This window comes from Macaca fascicularis, chromosome 3 (genome assembly GCF_037993035.2).
Source record: "Macaca fascicularis isolate 582-1 chromosome 3, T2T-MFA8v1.1".
Classification (NCBI taxonomy): Eukaryota; Metazoa; Chordata; class Mammalia; order Primates; family Cercopithecidae; genus Macaca; species Macaca fascicularis.
This window is the reverse complement of record NC_088377.1, coordinates 45,025,034-45,045,000: the sequence shown is the minus strand read 5'-3', so window position 1 is coordinate 45,045,000 and position 19,967 is coordinate 45,025,034. Positions and strand designations below refer to the sequence as shown.

At 53.5% G+C, this 19,967-nt stretch overlaps 1 protein-coding gene across 2 annotated transcripts in view; it reads left to right on the top strand.

Annotated features, from left to right (window-relative positions):
- FBXL18 (F-box and leucine rich repeat protein 18) overlaps positions 1 to 18,412 on the top strand; it is a 69,491-nt gene extending 51,079 nt beyond the window's left edge. Inside the window, exon 5 of one of the 2 annotated variants that reach the window (XM_065541623.2) lies at positions 17,664 to 18,412. In XM_065541623.2, the coding sequence (XP_065397695.1) occupies positions 17,664 to 17,760 (97 nt within the window). In that variant the 3' untranslated portion in view covers positions 17,761 to 18,412. Of the gene's footprint in view, positions 1 to 9,118; positions 9,718 to 17,663 lie in introns of those variants that run through there. The other variant, XM_045387856.3, reaches the window with a different exon arrangement.
- Positions 18,413 to 19,967: the final 1,555 nt, after the last annotated feature.

Sequence of the window (19,967 nt, the reverse complement as noted above, 5' to 3'; positions counted from 1 at the left end):
CCATCTCCCGGGTTCAAGTGATTCTCCTGCCTCAGCCTCCCGAGTAGCTGAGATGACAGGTGCATGCCACCACAACTGGCTAATTTTTGTATTTTTAGTAAGATGGGGTTTCACCATGTTGGCCAGGCTGGTCTCAAACTCCTAACCTCTGGTGATTTGCCCGCCTCGGCCTCCCAAAGTGCTGGGATTATAGGCATGAGCCACTGCACCCAGCCACTGTTAGTTTTTTTTTTTTTTAACATCCAAACAAATGTGACTATATGACTCTATGTTCCATGCTCCCACCCACTTTTTTTTTTTTTTTTTAAATCAACCATCTTAGTCTTTTTTTTTTTTTTTGAGACAAGAGTTTTGCTCTGTCACCCAGGCTGGAGTTCAGTGGTGCCATCTCAGGTCACTGCAACATTCGCCTTCTGGGTTCAAGCAATTCTTCTGCCCCAGCCTGCCAAGTAGCTGGGACTACAGGCACCTGCCACCATGCCCCGCTAATTTTTGTATTCTTATTTTATTTTTGAGATGGAGTCTTGCTCTGTCACCTGGGCTGGAGTCCAGTGGCGTGATCTTGGCTCACTGCAACCTCTGTCTCCTGGGTCCAAGCAATTCTCCTGCCTCAACCTCCTGAATAGCTGGGATTACAGGCGTGCTCCACCAATGTCTGGCTAATTTTTGTATTTTTAGTAGAGACAGGGTTTCACCGTGTTGGCCAGGCTGGTCTTGAACTCCTGACCTCGTGGTCCGCCCACCTTGGCTTCCCAAAGTGCTCTGATTACAGGCCTGAGCCACTGCGCCTGGCCAGTCATTTAAAAATACATAGTTCAGGCCGGGCATGGTGACTCACACCTGTAATCCCATCACATTGGGAGGCTGAGGCGGGTGGATCATGAGGTCAGGAGTTTGAGACCAGACTGACCAACATGGTGAAACCCCGTCTCTACTGAAAATACAAAAATTAGCTGGGTGTGGTGGCGTGTGTCTGTAATCCGAGCTACTCAGGAGGCTGAGGCAGGAGAATCACTTGAACTTGGGAGGCGGAGGTTGCAGTCAGCCAAGATCGTGCCACTGCACTCAAGCCTGGGCGACACAGCAACTCTCTGTCTCAAAAAAAAAAAAAAAAGTATGTGTGTGTATATGTATACACACATATATACACACACACACACACATATATATGTAGTTCAGGGGCATGACACAGATTTATATTGTTGTGCAATCATCATCACCATCCATTCCAAAACTTTTTTTTTTTCTGTTTTGAGACAGGGTCTCGCCCTGTCACCCAGGATGGAATACAGTGGCACAATCATGGTTCACTACAGCCTCGACCTCCTGGGGTCAAGCAATCCTCCTGCCTCAGCCTCCTAAGTAGCTGGGACTATAAGCACGTACTACCACGCCTATCTAATTTTAAATATTTTGTGGAGATGAGGTCTTGCTATGTTGCCCAGGCTGATCTGGAGTTCCTGGCCTCAAGTGATCCTCCTGCCTTGACCTCACAAAGCGCTGGAATTACAGGCCTGAGCCACTGCCCCTGGCCCTCATGTACAAATTCTTAGGTGGACATGTTTTCAATTCTCTTGAATATATACTGGAAGTAAAATTGCTAAGTCATACGGCAACATTTTCAGGAAATGCCAACCTGTTCTCCTTAGCAGCTGCACCATTTTACATTCCCACCAGCAATATTTGAGTGTTCCAGTATCTTCATGTCCTTGCCAACACTTGCTATTTTCTATCTGTTTGATTACAGGCATCCTAGTAGGTGTGAGGTGGTATCTCATGATACTTCTGATTTGTATTTCCCTGATGGTTAATAAGATTGGGCTTCTCTGTGTGTGCTTACTGGTCATTTGTTTTATTTGTTTATTTATTTATTTATTTATTTTTTTGAGACTGAGTCTCGCTCTGTCGCCCAGGCTGGAGTGCAGTGGTGCAATCTTGGCTCACTGCAAGCTCCACCTCCCGGGTTCGCGCCATTCTCCTGCCTCAGCCTCCTGGGTAGCTGGGACTACAGGCACCCACCACCACGCCTGGCTAATTTTTTGTATTTTTAGTAGAGACAGGGTTTCACCATGTTAACCAGGATGGTCTCGATCTCCTGACCTCGTGATCTGCCCGCCTCAGCCTCCCAAAGTGCTGGGATTACAGGCGTGAGCCACCGCGCCTGGCCTTCACTTTTTTAATGTTGTATCATTGGTGTCTAATGTTTTTAAACTTTTTTCAATTTTAATTTTTAATTTTTTTTTTTGAGACAGTCTCGCTCTGTCACCCAGGGTGGAGTCCAGTGGCACAATCTCGGCTCACTGCAACCTCTGCATCCCAGGTTCAAGCGATTCTCCTGCCTCAGCCTCCCAAGTCGCTGGGATTATAGGTGCGCCACCACGCCCGGCTAATTTTCTGTTTTTAGTAGAGATGGCGTTTCACCAAGTTGGCCAGGCTGGTCTTGAACTCCTAACCTCAAGTGATCCATCCACTTAGGCCTCCAAAAGTGCCGGTATTACAGGCATGAGCCACTGTGCCCGGCCAAAGATGATTGGTTTTTGTTTTGTTTTGTTTTTTTTTTTTTTGAGACGGAGTCTCGCTCTGTCACCCAGGCCGGAGTGCAGTGACCAGATCTCAGCTCACTGCAAGCTCCGCCTCCTGGGTTCAAGCGATTCTCCTGCCTCAGCCTCCCGAGTAGCCAGGACTACAGGCGCCCGCCACCGCGCCCGGCTAGTTTTTTGTATTTTTTAGTAGAGACGGGGTTTCACCATGTTAGCCAGGATGGTCTCGATCTCCTGACCTTGTGATCCGCCCGTCTCGGCCTCCCAAAGTGCAGGGATTACAGGCTTGAGCCACCGCGCCCGGCCTAGATGATTGTTTTAGAGTTATGGTTCGCCAGCCAGGAAGGGTGTCCCTGAGATCCCCTCAGTGAGTCTGTAAAGTCAAAATTATTTTATTTTTTTATTTTTTATGTTTTTTGAGACGGAGTCTCGCTCTGTTGCCCAGGCTGGAGTGCAGTGGCCGGATCTCAGCTCACTGCAAGCTCCGCCTCCCGGGTTTACGCCGTTCTCCTGCCTCAGCCTCCCGAGTAGCTGGGACTACAGGCGCCCGCCACCTCGCCCGGCTAGTTTTTTGTATTTTTTTTAGTAGAGACGGGGTTTCACCGTGTTAGCCAGGATGGTCTCGATCTCCTGACCTCGTGATCCGCCCGTCTCGGCCTCCCAAAGTGCTGGGATTACAGGTTTGAGCCACCGGGCTCGGCCATTATTTTCATATTGCTATTAAGATGTCATTTGCGGCTAGGTCCTCAGTAAGAGAGCGGAGATTCCTGAGAGCAAGCATTTGAGAACTGCAGGTGAAAATATCGTTTCTCAACCTCATTTGGCTGCAATCCACGGCGAGCTGGCCTGCAATGCCTGACCCAGCCCGGGGCCTCCCTCTGCCGTGGCTTGTGACATAGTGACGGATTCTGTTTTATGTAAAAAGGAAATGCGTGCCAACAGGAGATGAATTCATCTCCCAATGTGCCAGTGGGTACCCACGGTGGGGTAGGTGATGCCTGGCTTCCTGTCCTGGCCTCAGGCAAGTGAATACTTTCGTTTTTTCTCTGTAAAATGAGATAATGATGGAGGGACCCACCTCACGGTGTCCTGTGAGGATTTCGTTTCTTTTGTTTTATCTGTTTTGGAGACCAAGTCTCACTCTGTTGCCCAGGCTGGAATGCAGTGGCGTGATCTTGGCTCACTGCAACCTCCACCTCCTGGGTTCAAGCCATTCTCCCTCCTTAGCCTCCTGAGTAGCTGGGATTACAGGTGTGTGCTACCATGCTGGCTAATTTTAGAGACGAGGCTTCACCGTGTTGGCCAGGCTAGTCTCGAACTCGACCTCAGGTGATCTGCCTGCTTCAGTCCCCCGAAGTGCTGGGATTACTGAAGTGAACCACTGTGCCCAGCTAATTTTGTTTCTTAATTTTGTTTCTTTTTTTTTTTTCTTTTGAGACGGAGTCTTGCACTGTCGCCCAGGGTAGAGTGTAGTGGCATAATCTTGGCTCACTGCAACCTCTGCCTCCCAGGTTCAAGTGATTCTCCTGCCTTAGCCTCTCGAGTAGCTGGGACTACAAGCACCCGTTACCATGCCTGGCCAATGTTTGTATTTTTAGTAGAAATGGGGTTTCACTATATTGGCCAGGCTGGTCTCGAACTCATGACCTCAGGTGATCTGCCCACCTTGGCCTCCCGAAGTCCTGGGATTACAGGCATGAGCCACTGCGCCCGGCCAATTTCGTTTCTTTTAGAGACAGAGTCTTGCTCTGTTGCCTAGGCTGGAGTGTAGCGGCATGATCATAGCTCACTGCAGCCTTGACCTCCTGGGTGTAATTAATCCTCCCACTTCAGCCTCCCAAGTAGCTTGGACTGTAGGCACTCACCACCACACCTGGTAATTTAAATTTTTTTGTAGGGACGGCGTCTTGCAATTAGGTTGGTGCAAAAATAAAGGTGGTTCTTGCCATTACTTTTAATGGCAAAAATCACAATTACTTTTGCATCAATCGAGTGTGTTGCCCAGGCTGGTCTGGAACTCCTGGGCTCAAGCAATCCTCTGGCCTCAGCCTGCCAAAGTGCTGGGATTACAGGTATAAGCCACCGTGCCTGGCTGGAAGGAAGAAAATGTAACTGATTAAGGAAGTGCCCAGTGCAGTGCCCAGCACATAGTAGGTGCACAATAAATGTGAATTCCTGCCCTTGTTATTCTCTGACGTGTCCCTGAGCTGCTGAGCTGGGCTCAGGTCCGGCTGTGTTTGCAGCCACCCGCCACCCTGGGAATGCAGGACTGGAGCCCTTCTTGGGAGGGTTGGGCACCAGGAGAAAGGCTGGCGGGGACCTAATGCAGAAGGCGATTTATGGCGCAAACACAGCACTTGTGTGTGGAAGGAAAAGATTTTCTTTGAACAAACGAGACTCTCAGCCCTGTTTCCCAGTAGCACGATTACTTCAGAACTGTGCAGCTTTCACAAAACAAAAAATATGGTGAGGGATGAAGGGAGATGAGAACACCCTTGCAGCCAGTGGAACAAATGTTTCTGAACTGCAGAGGGGCGGCAGTTTGCAGACAGCGAGGCAGGGCTTGGGATGGAGGCCTGGGTGCATGTCCCAAGCCTCTGCCATCAGATTAGGGTTTAGGCCGGGCGTGGTGGCTCACTCCTGTAATCCCAGGGCTTTGGGAGGCTGAGGTGGACAGATCGCTTGGGGTCAGGGGGTTCAAGACCAGCCTGGCCAACATGGTGAAACCCCGTCTCTACTAAAAATACAAAAATTAGCCAGTGTCATGGCACGCGCTGGTGACCCCAGCTGCTCGGGAGGCTGAGGCATGAGAATCACTTGAACCCAGGAGGCAGAGGTTGCGATGGGCGGAGATTGTCACCCTGGGTGACAGAGCGAGAACCTGTCTCAAAAAATAAAAAAACAGGCTGGGCGCGGTGGCTCAAGCCTGTAATCCCAGCACTTTGGGAGGCCGAGACGGGCGGATCACGAGGTCAGGAGATCGAGACCATCCTGGCTAATATGGTGAAACCCCGTCTCTACTAAAAATACAAAAAACTAGCCGGGCGAGGTGGTGGGCGCCTGTAGTCCCAGCTACTCGGGAGGCTGAGGCAGGAGAATGGCGTAAACCCGGGAGGCGGAGCTTGCAGTGAGCTGAGATCCGGCCACTGCACTCCAGCCTGGGCGACAAAGCGAGACTCCGTCTCAAAAAAAAATAAAAATAAAAAATAAAAAATAATAAAAAATAAAAAAACAAAGTTATGAATTGAGGCATTATTTGAGGGAGTTCGGGAAGGAAGGGGCATGGGAATGACAGACTCATGGTATCCCTGTGTCTTCAGCTGTTGGCCTTTGTGTTTGCAAAGTGTTTCATGATTATATTAAGTTTTACAATGTCTAACAGTTAATAGTAGCCCTATTTCACTGTGTGTCAGGCACTGTCTTTTTTGTGTGTTTGTTTTTTTGGAGACCGAGTCTCACTCACTCTGTTGCTCAGGCTGAAGTGCGATCCTGGCTCATGGCAACCTCCACCTCCCAGGTTCAAGTGATTCTTCTGCCTCAGCCTCCCAAGTAGGTGGGACTACAGGCATGCACCACTATACTTATTTTTTGTAGAGATGGGGGTCTTACTATGTTGTCCAGGCTGGTCTTGAACTCCTGGCCTCAAGCAGTCCTTCCGCCTCAGCCTCCCAAAGTGTTGAGATTACAACCATGAGCCACTGTGCCTGGCTGAAAGGTTGCCTGTTTCATCAGGTGACTGCTATGCCTTTGTGCCATTTATTTATTTATTTAGAGACAGAGTGTCATTCTGCTGCCCAGGCCGGAGTACGACGGTGTGATCTCAGCTCACTACAGCCTCCGCCTCCCGGGCTCAAGTGATTCTCCTGCCTCAGCCTCCTGAGTAGCTGGGATTACAGGTGCACACCACCATGCCTGGCTAAGTGTTTTTTTTTTTTTTTTTTTTTTGAGATAGAGTCTCACTCTGTCGCCCAGGCTGGAGTGCAGTGGTGTGATCTCGGCTCACTACAAGCTCCACCTCCTGGGTTCACACCATTCTTCTGCCTCTGCCTCCCAAGTAGCTGGGACTACAGGCACACGCCACCACACCCGGCTAATTTTTGTGTTTTTTTTTTTTTTTAGTAGAAACGGGGTTTCACCTTGTTAGCCAGGACGGTCTCGATCTCCTGACCTCGTGATCTGCCCTCCGCGGCCTCCCAAAGTACTGGGATTACAGGAGTGAGCCACCGTACCTGGCTAAGTTCTTGTATTTTTTTTTTTTTTTTTTTTTTTTTTTTTTTTTTTTTTTGAGACGGAGTCTTGCTCTGTCGCCCAGGCTGGAGTGCAGTGGCCGGATCTCAGCTCACTGCAAGCTCCGCCTCCCGGGTTCACGCCATTCTCCTGCCTCAGCCTCCCGAGTAGCTGGGACTACAGGCGTCCGCCACATCGCCCGGCTAGTTTTTTGTTATTTTTTAGTAGAGACGGGGTTTCACCATGTTAGCCAGGATGGTCTCGATCTCCTGACCTCGTGATCCACCCATCTCGGCCTCCCAAAGTGCTGGGATTACAGGCTTGAGCCACCGCGCCCGGCCTTTTTTTTTTTTTTTTTGAGACGGAGTCTCACTCTGTAGCCCAGGCTGGAGTGCAGTGGCCGGATCTCAGCTCACTGCAAGCTCCGCCTCCCGGGTTCACGCCATTCTCCTGCCTCAGCCTCCCGAGTAGCTGGGACTACAGGCGCCCGCCACCTCGCCCGGCTATTTTTTTGTATTTCTTAGTAGAGACGGGGTTTCACCGTGTTAGCCAGGATGGTCTCGATCTCCTGACCTCGTGATCCGCCCATCTCGGCCTCCCAAAGTGCTGGGATTACAGGCTTGAGCCACCGCGCCCGGCCAGTTCTTATATTTTTAATAGAGATGGGTTTTCACCATGTTAGTCAGGCTGATCTCAAATTCCTGACCTCAGGTGATCCACCCGCCTTGGCCTCCCAAAGTGCTAGGACTGCAGGCATGAGCCACCATGCCTGGCCCCTTGTGCTATTTGTTGATTACTGACTGTACTGGGGCTGAGCCAAGGCCAGAGCCCTGTGGTCCATCTCTGCAGACCTGTGTCTGGTAAAATCCTACCCCCGGCCTGAGTTCTGGAGTAGGTCACACTTTTGTTTTCTTTTCTTCTCTTTATGTTTTTTTTTCCCTTTCTTTCTTGAGACAGTGTCTTGCTCCGTCATCCAGACTGGAGTGCAATGGCATGATCATGTCTCACTGCAGCCTCGAATTCCTGGCCTCAGGCAGTCCTCCCCCCTCAGCCTCCTCAGTAGCTGTGACTGTAGCTAGATACCACCATGCCCAGCTAATTTTGTGTAGTGGTGGTTGGGGGTGGAGGGGTCTCACAATGTTGCCCAGGCTCATCTCAAACTCCTGGGCTCAACCAGTCCTCCCAACTTGGCTTCCCAAAGTGCTGGGGTTACAGCTGTCAGCCACCACAAGCAGCCCACGCTTGCTTTCAAAATGCCCTGCCATGGGCCGGGCACAGTGGCTCATGCCTGTAATCTCAGCACTTTGGGAGCCCGAGGCGGGCAGATCACGAGGTCATGAGATCGAGACCATCATGGCTAACATGGTGAAACCCCGTTTCTACTAAAAATGCAAAAAAAACATTAGCCGGGTGTGGCGGCAGGCGCCTGTAGTCCCAGCTACTTGGGAGGCTGAGGCAGGAGAATGGCGTGAACCCGGGAGGTGGAGCTTGCAGTGAGCTGAGATCTGGCCACTGCACTCCAGCCTGGGCGACTGAGCGAGACTCCGTCTCAAAAAAAAAAAAAAAACAAAAACAGCCCTGCCAACCCAGCAGCCAGCGTTGGCATTTCTGCTCTGTTAAGGTGTTGTTTGCCTCCGGGTTCAAGTGATTCTCGTGCCTCAGCCTCCCAAGTAGCTGGGACTATAGGCATGCGCCATCACGCCCAGCTAATTTGTTTTTTTTGGGGGGGATGGAGTCTCACTCTGTTATCCAGGCTGGAGTGCAGTGGCACAATCTTGACTCACTGCAACCTCTGCCTCCCGAGTTCAAGCGATTCTCCTGCCTCAGCCTCCTGAGTAGCTGGGATTACAGGTGGACGCCACAATGCCTGGCTAATTTTTGTATTTTTAGTAGAGATGGGGTTTCACCATGTAGGTCAGGCTCGTCTCGAACTCCTGACCTCCTGATCCATCTGCCTCGGCCTCCCAAAGTGCTGGGATTACAGGCATCAACCACCGCGCCTGGCCAATTTTTGTATTTTTAGTAGAGACGGGGTTTCGCCATGTTGCCCAGGCTGGTCTCGAACTCCTGACCTCAAGCAATCCACTTGCCTCGGCCTCCCAAAATGCTGGGATTACAGGCGTGAGCCACTATGACTGGCCAGAAACCTCTCTATACAGAGCAAGGCCTTGGGGGGTCATTTTATTGGGGGATAGTGTGGACCCCCGTCTTGCTGCCAGTTCACTGCTGTGTTGCCCAGAAACAACTGACTGTCCCTTATCAGCTCTGAGACAAACTTCAGCCAAATCCTGAAACGGTTCCACCTGCTTTTCAGTTTGTGGTTTAAGGTTTTGGGGTTTTTTTTTTTTTAGGAAGTGAAATGAACAACTCTCCTCTGGAAGAGAAAGATAAGGCTTGAATCCGCAGGAGCGATGTCTGCTGGAAAGAAATATTTTTTAACTTGTGGGCAGTTCTCCAGCTGGGCTGTGTGAGTGAGGAAGCTGGCAGCGCTCTCACTGAGCGAATTGGACGGAGGCTCTGTCGAGGCAGGGGTTCCTTTCCCCGGCGAAGCAGGCTGTGGGCCCAGGCCAGCCAGGCGCAGCGACAGGGATGGCTTGTGCCACAATGTGGCCTGGAGATCTGGTGAACTCGGAGGCCCGGACCCATTCCCCAGGCCAGCCACCTCTTCCCTCCAAAACACCCACTCCTGGCTGATGGGGGCCACTTGGGGCATCACAGGCCTTTGCTATCTAAAAGCTGCATTTCCCGGGCCTTCCGTTGCTTTTAAAAATACAGCTTAACCCTCCCTGACACTGCAGAGTCATTCTCTAGCTTGCTGCCATCTGGAGACTGCTGTGTATGGCTTCCAAGGTGGCCTCAATGCTCCACTGAGTTTCTGCAGGAACTCACTCCCACCGCCTGTAGCAGGATGTGTTTGGTAGCAAATAATAAAAAACCTAGCTCGAAACAACTTCACAATGAAGGGAATTTGGTGTAATGGAAAATGTGCAGTGGTAGGGTAGGCTTCAGGTCAGGATTGATCCAGCAGCTTACTCACATCTCTAAGGACTCAGTTTAGAATAGCTACCAGCAAACTGGACTGTGGGATTCCTTGTTTATTCCTACTACTGAACCAATTGCTCTGACCAGGGGAATGAGAACACCTTGATTTGCTTAGAGTAGTTACCCATTCTGTGGTACCCACACCACACAGCTGCCATGGAATGGGACAGATCTAATTTTATGGTGCCCACAGAGTCCCCCCAATCCCTTTGTAAAATGTAGTATAGCGACTCCTGTGGAACTGACCTGAGCTGAGCTCATCTGAGCTGTCCTCTGACCATCACCCACAAGTCTGTGTGTTCTTAGAGGGGACAGTCCTAGGCCAGGTGCAGTGGCTCACATCTGTAATCCCAGCACTTTGGGAGGCCAAGACAGGTGGATCACTTGAGGTCAGGAGTTCAAGACCAGCCTGGCCAACAAGGTGAATCTCCATCTCTACTAAAAACACAAAAATTAGCTAGGCATGGTGGCATGCACCTGTAATCCCAGCTACTGGGGAGGCTGAGGTGGGAGAATCATTTGAACCAGGGAGATGGAGGTTGCAGTGAGCCGAGATTGCACCACTGCACTCCAACCTGGATGACAGAGTGAGACTCTGTCTCAGACAAACAAAAAAAGGGGACTGCCCCATTCTGTTCTGAGTCTCAGCACCCGGGGCTGTCCCTTCCCACCTCCCAACCTCCCTCCTCTGTCCTTTGCTCCCAGCCATGCTCGCCTCCTTTCCATGCCTTAAGTGTTCTGTCCTTGGCCTGCCCTAGGGCCTTTGCACAAGCTGTTCCCTCTGCCTGGAGCCCCCACCTTGCTGAGTCTGTTGCTTCTGCTCATTCTTCAGGATTCAGAGAATGTGCCCCTAGGCTTGGCCTCCCCGGGGCCTCCTGGGCCTCGCCTGCCCCCACTTCCCAGGGCTTGTAATTGACTGCATGAGATGAGGGGTTTATGTGCGAGTGCATCGTGATGAGTCTGAGATCCCCCTTGGTTTGTCCTCCCACTGATTCGAGCTGCCCCCAAGCTTACTGCCTTGGGAAGGGGTGAAGTGGAAACTGAGGGATGGCTGGCTTTGTCTCCTGAGAGCCCAAGGCGGCCGACTGGTGCGGGGGGAGCACGGTCCCGAGAGAGCAGATGCCGTGGGCCTAAGGGACCAGGGATGGGAGCAGGCAGCGGGTTCCTGGGCAGAGCCGAGCCTTGGGGAGGACAGCAGTGGGGGCTGGGCTGCTTTTAGGTCCCATGATGAGGTTGGGTGGAAGCAGGAGTTGCCAGTTTCAGTGGGGTGACCGGGCCGGTGCAGAACGGAGGTTGGGTTGTTCAGGAAGCAGATGCTGAGAAGGACTGCGGAAGGCAAAGGGGTTCTTCGGGGGTTGAGGGAGGAGTGACACTGGGGAAGGAGCACAGAGGGAACGAAATGTGGCAGGGAGCTGTTAGACTTCGATGCTGGAGCCAGCACGGCCCATGAGAGAGTCCCGCGTGGGGCAGAGATGGCCAGGTCTCGCCTGGGCATTGGCTGGGGCCACGTGGAGAAGAGTGTGACCTTGCTGAAGGACCAGACTCTCTCCTGATGCCATGGAAGTGGTGTTTGTGTGTGTGTGTGTGTGTGTGTGTGTGTGCGTGCATGCATGTGTAGTGGGTGGGGGGAAGGCACCATCTAGGGACACCCAGGAAGTTCTGCTTCCCACTTCCCTGAATTCACAGCCTGGGTTTGAGGCCCACCCTGTGGGGACGTGGATGGTCAGCAATCCCTGAGGATCTTCTCAGGACGGACTTGGCACCATGGGAATGCAAACCCCAGAATAGAAGCCCATTCCCACCGAGGGGATGGCAGTGTCCTGTGGGGAACCAGGGAGGACAGGAGCGGCTGGGCTTGTGGAATTGCTTCTGATGCCAGTGAAGCCAGTGGCCAGCAAGGAGACTAAGGCAGTGCTCCTACGAGAGTGCTCCCTGATGCTCCTCCTCACATATGCTCCCCGAGAGTACTCCCTGGAGTACTCCCCAGAGGGTGCTTCCCAAGTATGTGCCCTGAGAATGTTCAAGTATGTGCCCTGAGAATGTTCAAGTATGTGCCCTGAGTGCTCCTTGAGAGTGCTCCCCAAGCATGTGCTCAGTACTCCCTGAAAGTGCTCCCAATGCTGCTCCCCTGATGTTTCCCCCTGAGAGTGCTCCCCAGATATGCTCCCAAAGAGTACTCCTTGGAGTGCTCCCCCGAGAGTGCTCCCCAGATAGTCTCCCTGAGAGTGCTCTCAAGATAATCCCCCAGAGTCCTCCCCAGTAGTGCCCAGGGTTGGTCCCTGAGCAAGAGGACAGGGAGCCAGCCTCGAGTTTGCTGACGGGGCTAACCTCACAGCAAACTCCTAAAGTGATGGCATGGAAGGTGGCCCTTGGACTGCCGTGGTGACTGGGATCACTCTTACAGCACCGCCCTCCAGGCTCTGGTTTTCCCGACTGTAGGGGCGAGGGTGGCATCGATAAGCAGACTCTACCCTTTAGGATTCGAGAGACAGAAAATCCCAAACAACAGCGGCTTAGCCAAGCAGAGTGTCCTCTCACTGACAGCTCGGGTGGCCATCTGGGCTGATGGGCAGTGGGGGAGGCGTCTTATGCCTTGGGGGCACCTCCTCCTCCGTGAGTCCTCACTTTGCAACCTGGGTGCTGATGGGGCCCTGCAGGCCCTGCAGGGTGGCCCTGCCCTCGGCCCCCAGGCTCTGTTGCTCCCTCGATGTGTGCCCTGGGGTAAGTTCCTGAACCTCTCTGAGCCTCACTCAGAGCCCCATCTGGAAAATGAGGTTCTTTCTTTTCACTCATTGAGGAATTCATTTCTTTCCTCCTGCTTCTCAGAAATCAGTCTGGATGGGAAACAGGCATCAAACATACTAATCTAGTGGCCTCTGGAGTGGATGCACAAGATCATTTACTTACGTGAGAAAAAAATAAATAACGCTTTCATTTTAAGTTATTCTTTTCTATAAAGTAAGAATGAAACAGCCGAGGCAGGAGGATCACTTGTGGCCAGGAGTTCAAGACCAGCCAGGGCAACACAGGGCCGGGCGCTGTGGCTCACGTCAGTAATCCCAGCACTTTGGGAAGCCGTTGCAGGCAGATCACGAGGTCAGGAGTTCAAGACCAGCCTGGCCAACACGGTGAAATCCCCCCCTTTAATAGTAATACAAAAATTAGCCAGGTGTGGTGGCGGGCACCTGTAATCCCATCTACTCAGGAGGCTGAGGCAGGAGAATCGCTTGAGCCTGGAAGGCAGAGGTTGCAATGAGCTGAGATCATGCCACTGCACTCCAGCCTGGGCGAAAGAGCGAAACTCTGTCTCCAAAAAAAAAAAAAAAAGCTGGGTGTAGTGGTGCATGCCTGCCATCCCAGCTACTTGGGAGGTTGAGGCAGAAGGATCGCTTGAGCCCAGGAAGTGGAGGCTGCAGTGAGTCATGATTGTGTCACTGTTCTCCAGTCTGGGTGACAAAGCAACACCCTCCAAACAAACAAAAACTTTGCAGGCCAGTAGCAGTGGCTCACGCCTGTAATCCCAGCACTTTGGGAGGCTGAGGCAGGAGGACCACTTCGGCTCGAGTTCAAGACTAGCCTGGGCAACACAGTGAGACCCTCTCTGTAAAAAACAAACAAACAAACTTTGCTAACATTGAATGTACAGATTTGCCTGGCTTGTGCTGGTGGGGGTCTGGAGCAATCGCATGTATCTGAGGTCCTGGATGTATGGCTCTGTGCCAGCTGCCCCTGTCCTGAGGCCTCAGTTTCCCCCTCCTCCTCTGGGAGGAGACACAGAACAGGCCATGAGGTGCTTGGAACTGTGCCCGGCAGGCTGCCGCTGAGTCATAGCTGTCTCTGTCCCACGGGAGAGGTGGATCCTCCCAGGGGAGGAGGGCCAGCCCGAGGTGCTCTGCTCACCCTTTGACTTCGTGTTTGGGACACTCGGAGGCTGGCGTGCGGCCGAATAAGTGGATCTATAGATTAACAAAACTAATCCTAATGAGATGGGTGTATGGCTTAAGCAGATTCTTGCTTAAAAAAAAAAAAAAACCCTCCCCCCAGGCAAACCCACAAAATCCATCTCAGATTAGAGAGGAACGGTGCAAGCCTCTTGCTCCTTGGGACCTGAGGAGACAGTGGGGGCGATGGTGACGTCATCACAGTGCCGGCTTGTTGCTATTGGCTGGATGGCCAAGAAGTACCACCCAGTGACCTCCAGCAAGAGGGGGCCCAAATCCATGACATCATCCAGAAGATCCTTTCACAAAGGGATTTGTCCCCAGAGCCCTTCACAGTCACTGCTGGGAGGAAAAGAGGGGTTTAGAGATGTTTCTTGGCTCGGCACGGTGCTTCACGCCTGTAATCCCAGCACTTAGAGAGCCCAATGCTGGAGGATCACTGGAGCCTAGGAGTTCAAGACCAGCCTGGGCAACACGGCAAGATTGTCTCTGTATAAAAGAAAATTTTAAAAATAAAGAGAGAGAGATGGAGAGACAGAGACAGACAAATAGGCAGAGACAGAGGCAGATGGAGACAGAGATAGCAAGACAGAGACAGAGATCGAGCAGACTGAGACACAGATAGACAAACAGGACAAAGACAGATGGAACTGGCAGATTAACCAGGGGGGGGAGAGGAAGCAGGAGGGCTGGGAAGCTGAGCCTGGCGGGCAGGACCTGGCGGCTGACCAGGCCTGGGGCCTCCCCGGGCCGATGCATGGCCACTATTTCCACGGCGTGGCCAGACTGGCCCAAGCTCCTGATGTTCCAGCCTCTCTGGGCGGGGCGGGGCAGGGCTGGGCACTCAGTATGCCCACTGCGTGGGGACAGGGTGGATCTGCGCCTTGGAGGGGATGAGAGGGGGCAGGTTCCAGCCCTCTTTCCCCCATGGGGTCAGCTGAGGTTTGGGGATTTCTGGGACATTCCGGGTGCGAGTGCAGCAGCTGCCACCAGACTACAGGGTGTGGGGCCAGGGACAGGCATGGACCAGGCCCCCAGGAGCGGCTGGGCTCTGAGCTGTCCCCAGGGTGTGGTGGGCATCAGAGGAAGGGCTGGTCACCCCCTCAGCCCCTGCAGTGTGGCCAGGCGTTGCCAAGCTGTGGGGTCAAGTGTGCCCACCTGCTCCAGTGCAGACGGGGAGACTGAGGCCCTGAGAGGTGGCAGCCAACCCAGGACCACAGGCCACCTGGGGCAGGTGGGAGGACCAAGGCTGGCCCCTCCACACAATCCCCCTCCAGGTGACTCAACATCCATGACCAGCCCCCGTTACTCAGAGGAGCCACTTGGGGGTCTCCAGGGAGGTCCCTTAAGCCCTCGCCTTTTGTGCATTGTGTCCCTGGCCATGCTGCGCTGGGTACATGGGCTCAGGTCGTGCCCCAGGACTGCCTCTGGGCAAAGTGGTGGCCCAGCCGCTCCCTGCAGACCCTGGGAGGAGGGGAGAGTGGGGATGGGGAAGATCTTCCTGGGGTGGGACTGGGGCCTGGAGTGGGAGGGCCAAGAGGATCAGGTCAGCAGACACCTCCCAGGTCGGCCCTGGGCTCAGCCCTGGACACACGGGGATCCTGAAATCATGGCAGCACTACGGAGGAGCCCTGGCTGGGATGGGATAGTCCCCAGGCCATGACAGTGTGAGGAACACAGAGCAGGGTTTGGGGAGGTCACAGCCAGCAGAATGTTCTGGACGGCTTGGCTGAATCAGTGTTAGCAAGATTGAGGAAGCTGCGAACAGCCTTCTGGGGAGGGGCCTGCAGGTGCAGAGCCCCCGGTGGGAACCGCAGGGCCGTTTATGGGGCCGGCATGCGGTGTGGCGGGGCCTGTGCCACTCCCTGAGGCACGGTGCTGGCAGGACAGGTACGTGTGTGTCTGCAAAAGCCTGCCGAGTTTGTGGGGGCCACAGAGGAGCTGGGGACGGGGCTGGGCTGTGACAGCACCTAGGTGACAGGTGACAGCATCTGGGTGATGGGAGATGGGCTCTGTTCAGGGTATAGCCAAGGACTTGGGGTGAAGTGGACACAGGCCGGGGGACTGAGCAGAGGGACGCAGAGGAGCTGGAGGGGAGCCGTGAGAGGTGGGGCCCCTCTGAGCTGAGGCCTGGGGCCCCACACAGTGGAGATGGAGTTGTTGTGTCTGAGATGGGAACCTTGAAGGTCTGTAGGGAGGTGATGTCTCAGCTGGAGTCACTGACTCCAGAGCTGAACCCAGAGCTCTCAGAGCCATTGGACAGGGCAGGGGGACAGAGTAGGAGGGGACCTAAGCGGGGCACAGGAGCGTTCTGGGGTTGAAAGTTTCCCATGAGGAAAGAAGATGGGTCGGGCAGGTGTGCCCCACTCCCAGTGCCTCCACACCCCCAACCTCCAGCCTGGGTGACCCCACCCATCCCAGCCTGGGTTGCTATGGTGATGGGATGCATGGCCAGCAGGTGTCACCAGAGCCTGCAGAATCTGGAAGGAGCAGGCGCAGACGGGTGGGGGCGCCTGTGGGACCCTCTCCTGGGGTCCCCTCCAGCCAGACCAGGCCCAGAGAGGTGCCCTCAGAGCCACCTTGGCCAGGAGCCGGAGACACAGCCCGGCCATTGGGGACACAGCCCAGGACAGCAAGGAGCCCTGGGTGGGACCACAGGAGGGGGATGTTAGCTCAGGGGGAACCCTGGGAGGAGTTTGCAGTCGGCAGGTCTATGAGAAGCGGGCTTCACCACGGTGGGATCCTGGGCCTCATTTTCCCCGTCTGTAAAATCATGCCCAGGCCTTGCCCAGAGCAGGGAACCAATAGGACTTGGAAGTGGCCAGGTGCAGTGGCTCACACCTATAAACGCAACTTTTTATTTTATTTTATGTTTTTGAGACGGAGTCTCGCTGTCGCCCAGACTAGAATGCAGTGGTGCGATCTTGGCTCACTGCAACCTCCGCCTCCCGGGTTCCAGCGATTCTTCTACCTCAGCCTCCCAAGTAGCTGGGACTATAGGCATGCACCACCACACCTGGCTATTTTTTGTATTTTTAGTAGAGATGGGGTTTTACCATGTTGGCCGGGCTGGCCCCAAACTCCTGACCTCAAGTGATCTGCCTGCCTTGGCCTCCCAAAGTGCTGGGATTACAGGTGTGCGCCACCATGCCTTGCCTAAACCCAGCTTTTTGGGAGGCCAAGGTGGGAGGATTGCTTGAGACCAGGAGTTCAGGACTAGCCTGTGCAACATGGCCAGACTCTATCTCTAGAAAAAAATTTAAAAATTAGCTGGGGATGGTGGTACACGTCTGCAGTCCCAGATACCTGGGAGGCTGAGGCAGAAGGGTCGCTTGAGGCCAGGAGTTCAAGACCAGCCTGGGCAACATAGCCAGACTCTGTCTCTAGAAAAAATTTAAAAATTAGCCAGGTGCAGTGACGCACGCTTTCGATCCCAGCTACTTGGGAGGCTGAGGCAGGAGGATTGCTTGAACCTAGGAGTTTGAGGCTGCAATGAGCTGTGATTGTGTGATTGTGCCACTGCACTCCAGCCTGGGTGGCAGGGCAACACCTGCTCTCTAAAAAAAAAAAAAAAAAAAAAAAAGAAACCTCAAAGTATCTCTGGATCAGAAGCCACTTTGACCCAGGAAGCAAGGCGCACGCACATGCACACGCCTTTGCACACGCATGTCCACGGCCCGTACAGAGGCACAAGTCTGAATTTCACTGCATTTCACTTCTTAGTTTGAACCTCCCGACAGGGCCTCTGAGGTCAGAGCCCCTGGGCCTAGAACACAAATCCCACTGTCTAGAACCATCTACTGAGGTCCCAGGGAGGAAGCTTGAGGGACCAGGCAGGTCCTGGCTTTAAAAAATTTATATATATATATATATATATATATATATTTTTTTTTTTTTTTTTTTTTTTTGGCAGAGACAGAGGTCTCACCATGTTGGTCTTGAACTCCTGGCTTCAAGTGATCTTCCCGCCTCGGTCTAAGTGCTGGGATCACAGGCATGAGCCACCGTGACCAGTCCTGGCTTTACCACTCCTGCTGTGCACCCCTCTCTGAGCCTCAGAGGGGTCCCTGGCCTTGACATCTCCCCTTGCTGGGCCATAGGACCAAGGCCTGGTGACTGATTAATGCACAAACTAGGTGGGGCCTCTGGAGAATGATGGAGGACACGGTGGCCGGCGAGCGATTCCACCCTGGAATTAGGTGAATCCACGAACTCCCTCTAGCCCCGTCCCCCTCCCCTCCCCGGCCTTCCCCTCCTCTACTCCCAGGAATGCTGCCAATGCCAGGGATATGCTGAGGCCTGCTCTTCTCCTAAATGAAGTCTCCGCTGCCGGCATTAGCTTATTTTCTGCAGAAAGCAAATGAAAGGGGTTGCTGAGGAAGGTATTTGGATCTTTGGGGCCGCTCCCAGCGTCCTTGCACCTGGCCAGGGGTGAATCTGGCCTGGGGGGCCACCATGGTCCCAGTCCCAGGCCCCTTCCTGGAATTCCCCTTCCCAACCCCTGCTACTGCACGTCCAGCTTTCTTTTCAAAGCCTCCCCGGCCAAAGTGGGGAGGGGGGACCTGCCTGCATCATGCCTGGGGCCCCAGCATCGGAATGGCCAGTTGCCTGTCCCTCTGCGGGTTGTTTTGGCCTCTCAAGTTCACAGACCGTGTCTTTTAAGTCTCACTATATTTTTTTCTGATTATAAGAGCAATCAATTTCACCATAGAAATGTCAGGAAATAAGGCTGGGGGTGGTGGCTCATGCCTGTAATCCCTAAGATTTGGGAGGCTGAGGAGGGAGGATCACTTGAGGCCAGGAGTTCAAGATCAGCCTGGGCAACATAGTGGACCCCATCTGTACAAACAATACAAAAATTGGCCAAGCGTGGTAGTGCGTGCCTGTCATGCCAGCCACTTTGGAGGCTGAGGCAGGATCCTTCAGCCCAGTAGTTGGAGGCTGTGGTGAGCTATGATGGCGCCACTGCACTCCAGCCTGAACAAGAGTGAGACCCTGTCTGTAAAAAGAAAAAGGAAAAAAAAAAAAAAAAAAAAAAGGCAGTGCCTGCGTCTACCCCCCGCCTCTCTTCGGTGCATTTTTCTCCCTTTGTCTTACGGAGTCTGAGGCTCTGGCCCACCCCTCCCCACCTTTAGTGTGTTTCCTTCCACGGGGCGAGGTACAAAGAAGGACTGTCGGAGGGAGGGCTGGGGTCAGGGCTGGGCACAGGGCGGGATGAGGTGGGTGAGGGTACCCATGAGCTTCTTGCCAGGTCCTCCTGCCACACCCGCAGCTCCCCCAGCCACTGAGGAGCCCCCTGCAGAGCTGAGTGGCAGAGGCAGCTTGTCCCCCCACCTTCAGCAATGGGAACCTGTAGCAACTGGAACAAGGCCCCACCGTAAAGTTCTGTGTGTCCCAGGTAAGGCTGAGAGACGGAAAAAAGACCCCGACAGCTTTCATCTGTTTCCCGGCAGGGATGGGGTTCTAAGGCAGGTTTCCTGGAACCCTCCAGCTCTCTTTGTCTAGCTGGGGAAGTGGCTTGTAGACCAGGTCAAGGGACAGAAAGCACTGATTCATCCATCCATTAGCCTATCTATCTATCTATCTATCTATCTATCTATCTATCTATCTATCAATCATCTATCCATCCATCCATCCATTCACCCATCCACCCACTCTTCCGTTCACCTACCCACCCATCTGTCCATCCATCTACCCACACATCCACCTATCCATTCACTCATCTATCCACTTCATCCATCCATCCATCCATCCATCCATCCATCCATCCATCCATCCACTCATTCACCCACCCATCCACCTACCCACCCACCCATCCAACCATCTACTCATCCATCCATCCACCCAATGTGGTAGCGTGCGCCTGTGGTCCCAGCTACTCAGGAGGCTGAGGTGGGAGGATCACTTGAGCCCAGGAGTTCGAGGCTGCAGTGAGCTGTGATTGTGCCACTGGACTCCAGCCTCAGTGACACAGCAAGAGCCTGTCACTTAAAAACTAAAAGAAAGCAGCAGTTTTGGAGAGTAAATGCAGCCGGGCCAGTGGCTGGAGAGGCCCCAAGTGGTACTAGAGCAGGGTGGCTGTGGGATTGGGTGTTCTGGGTGGGCCTCCCTTGGCCATTCCTGGTCAGCAGTGGTTGGTGAGTTCTCGGCCACCAACCCTCCCTGTGTTCTCTTTAGCAAAGTGGAGGGGCCTACAGGGTCACTAGTCCCCTGGGAT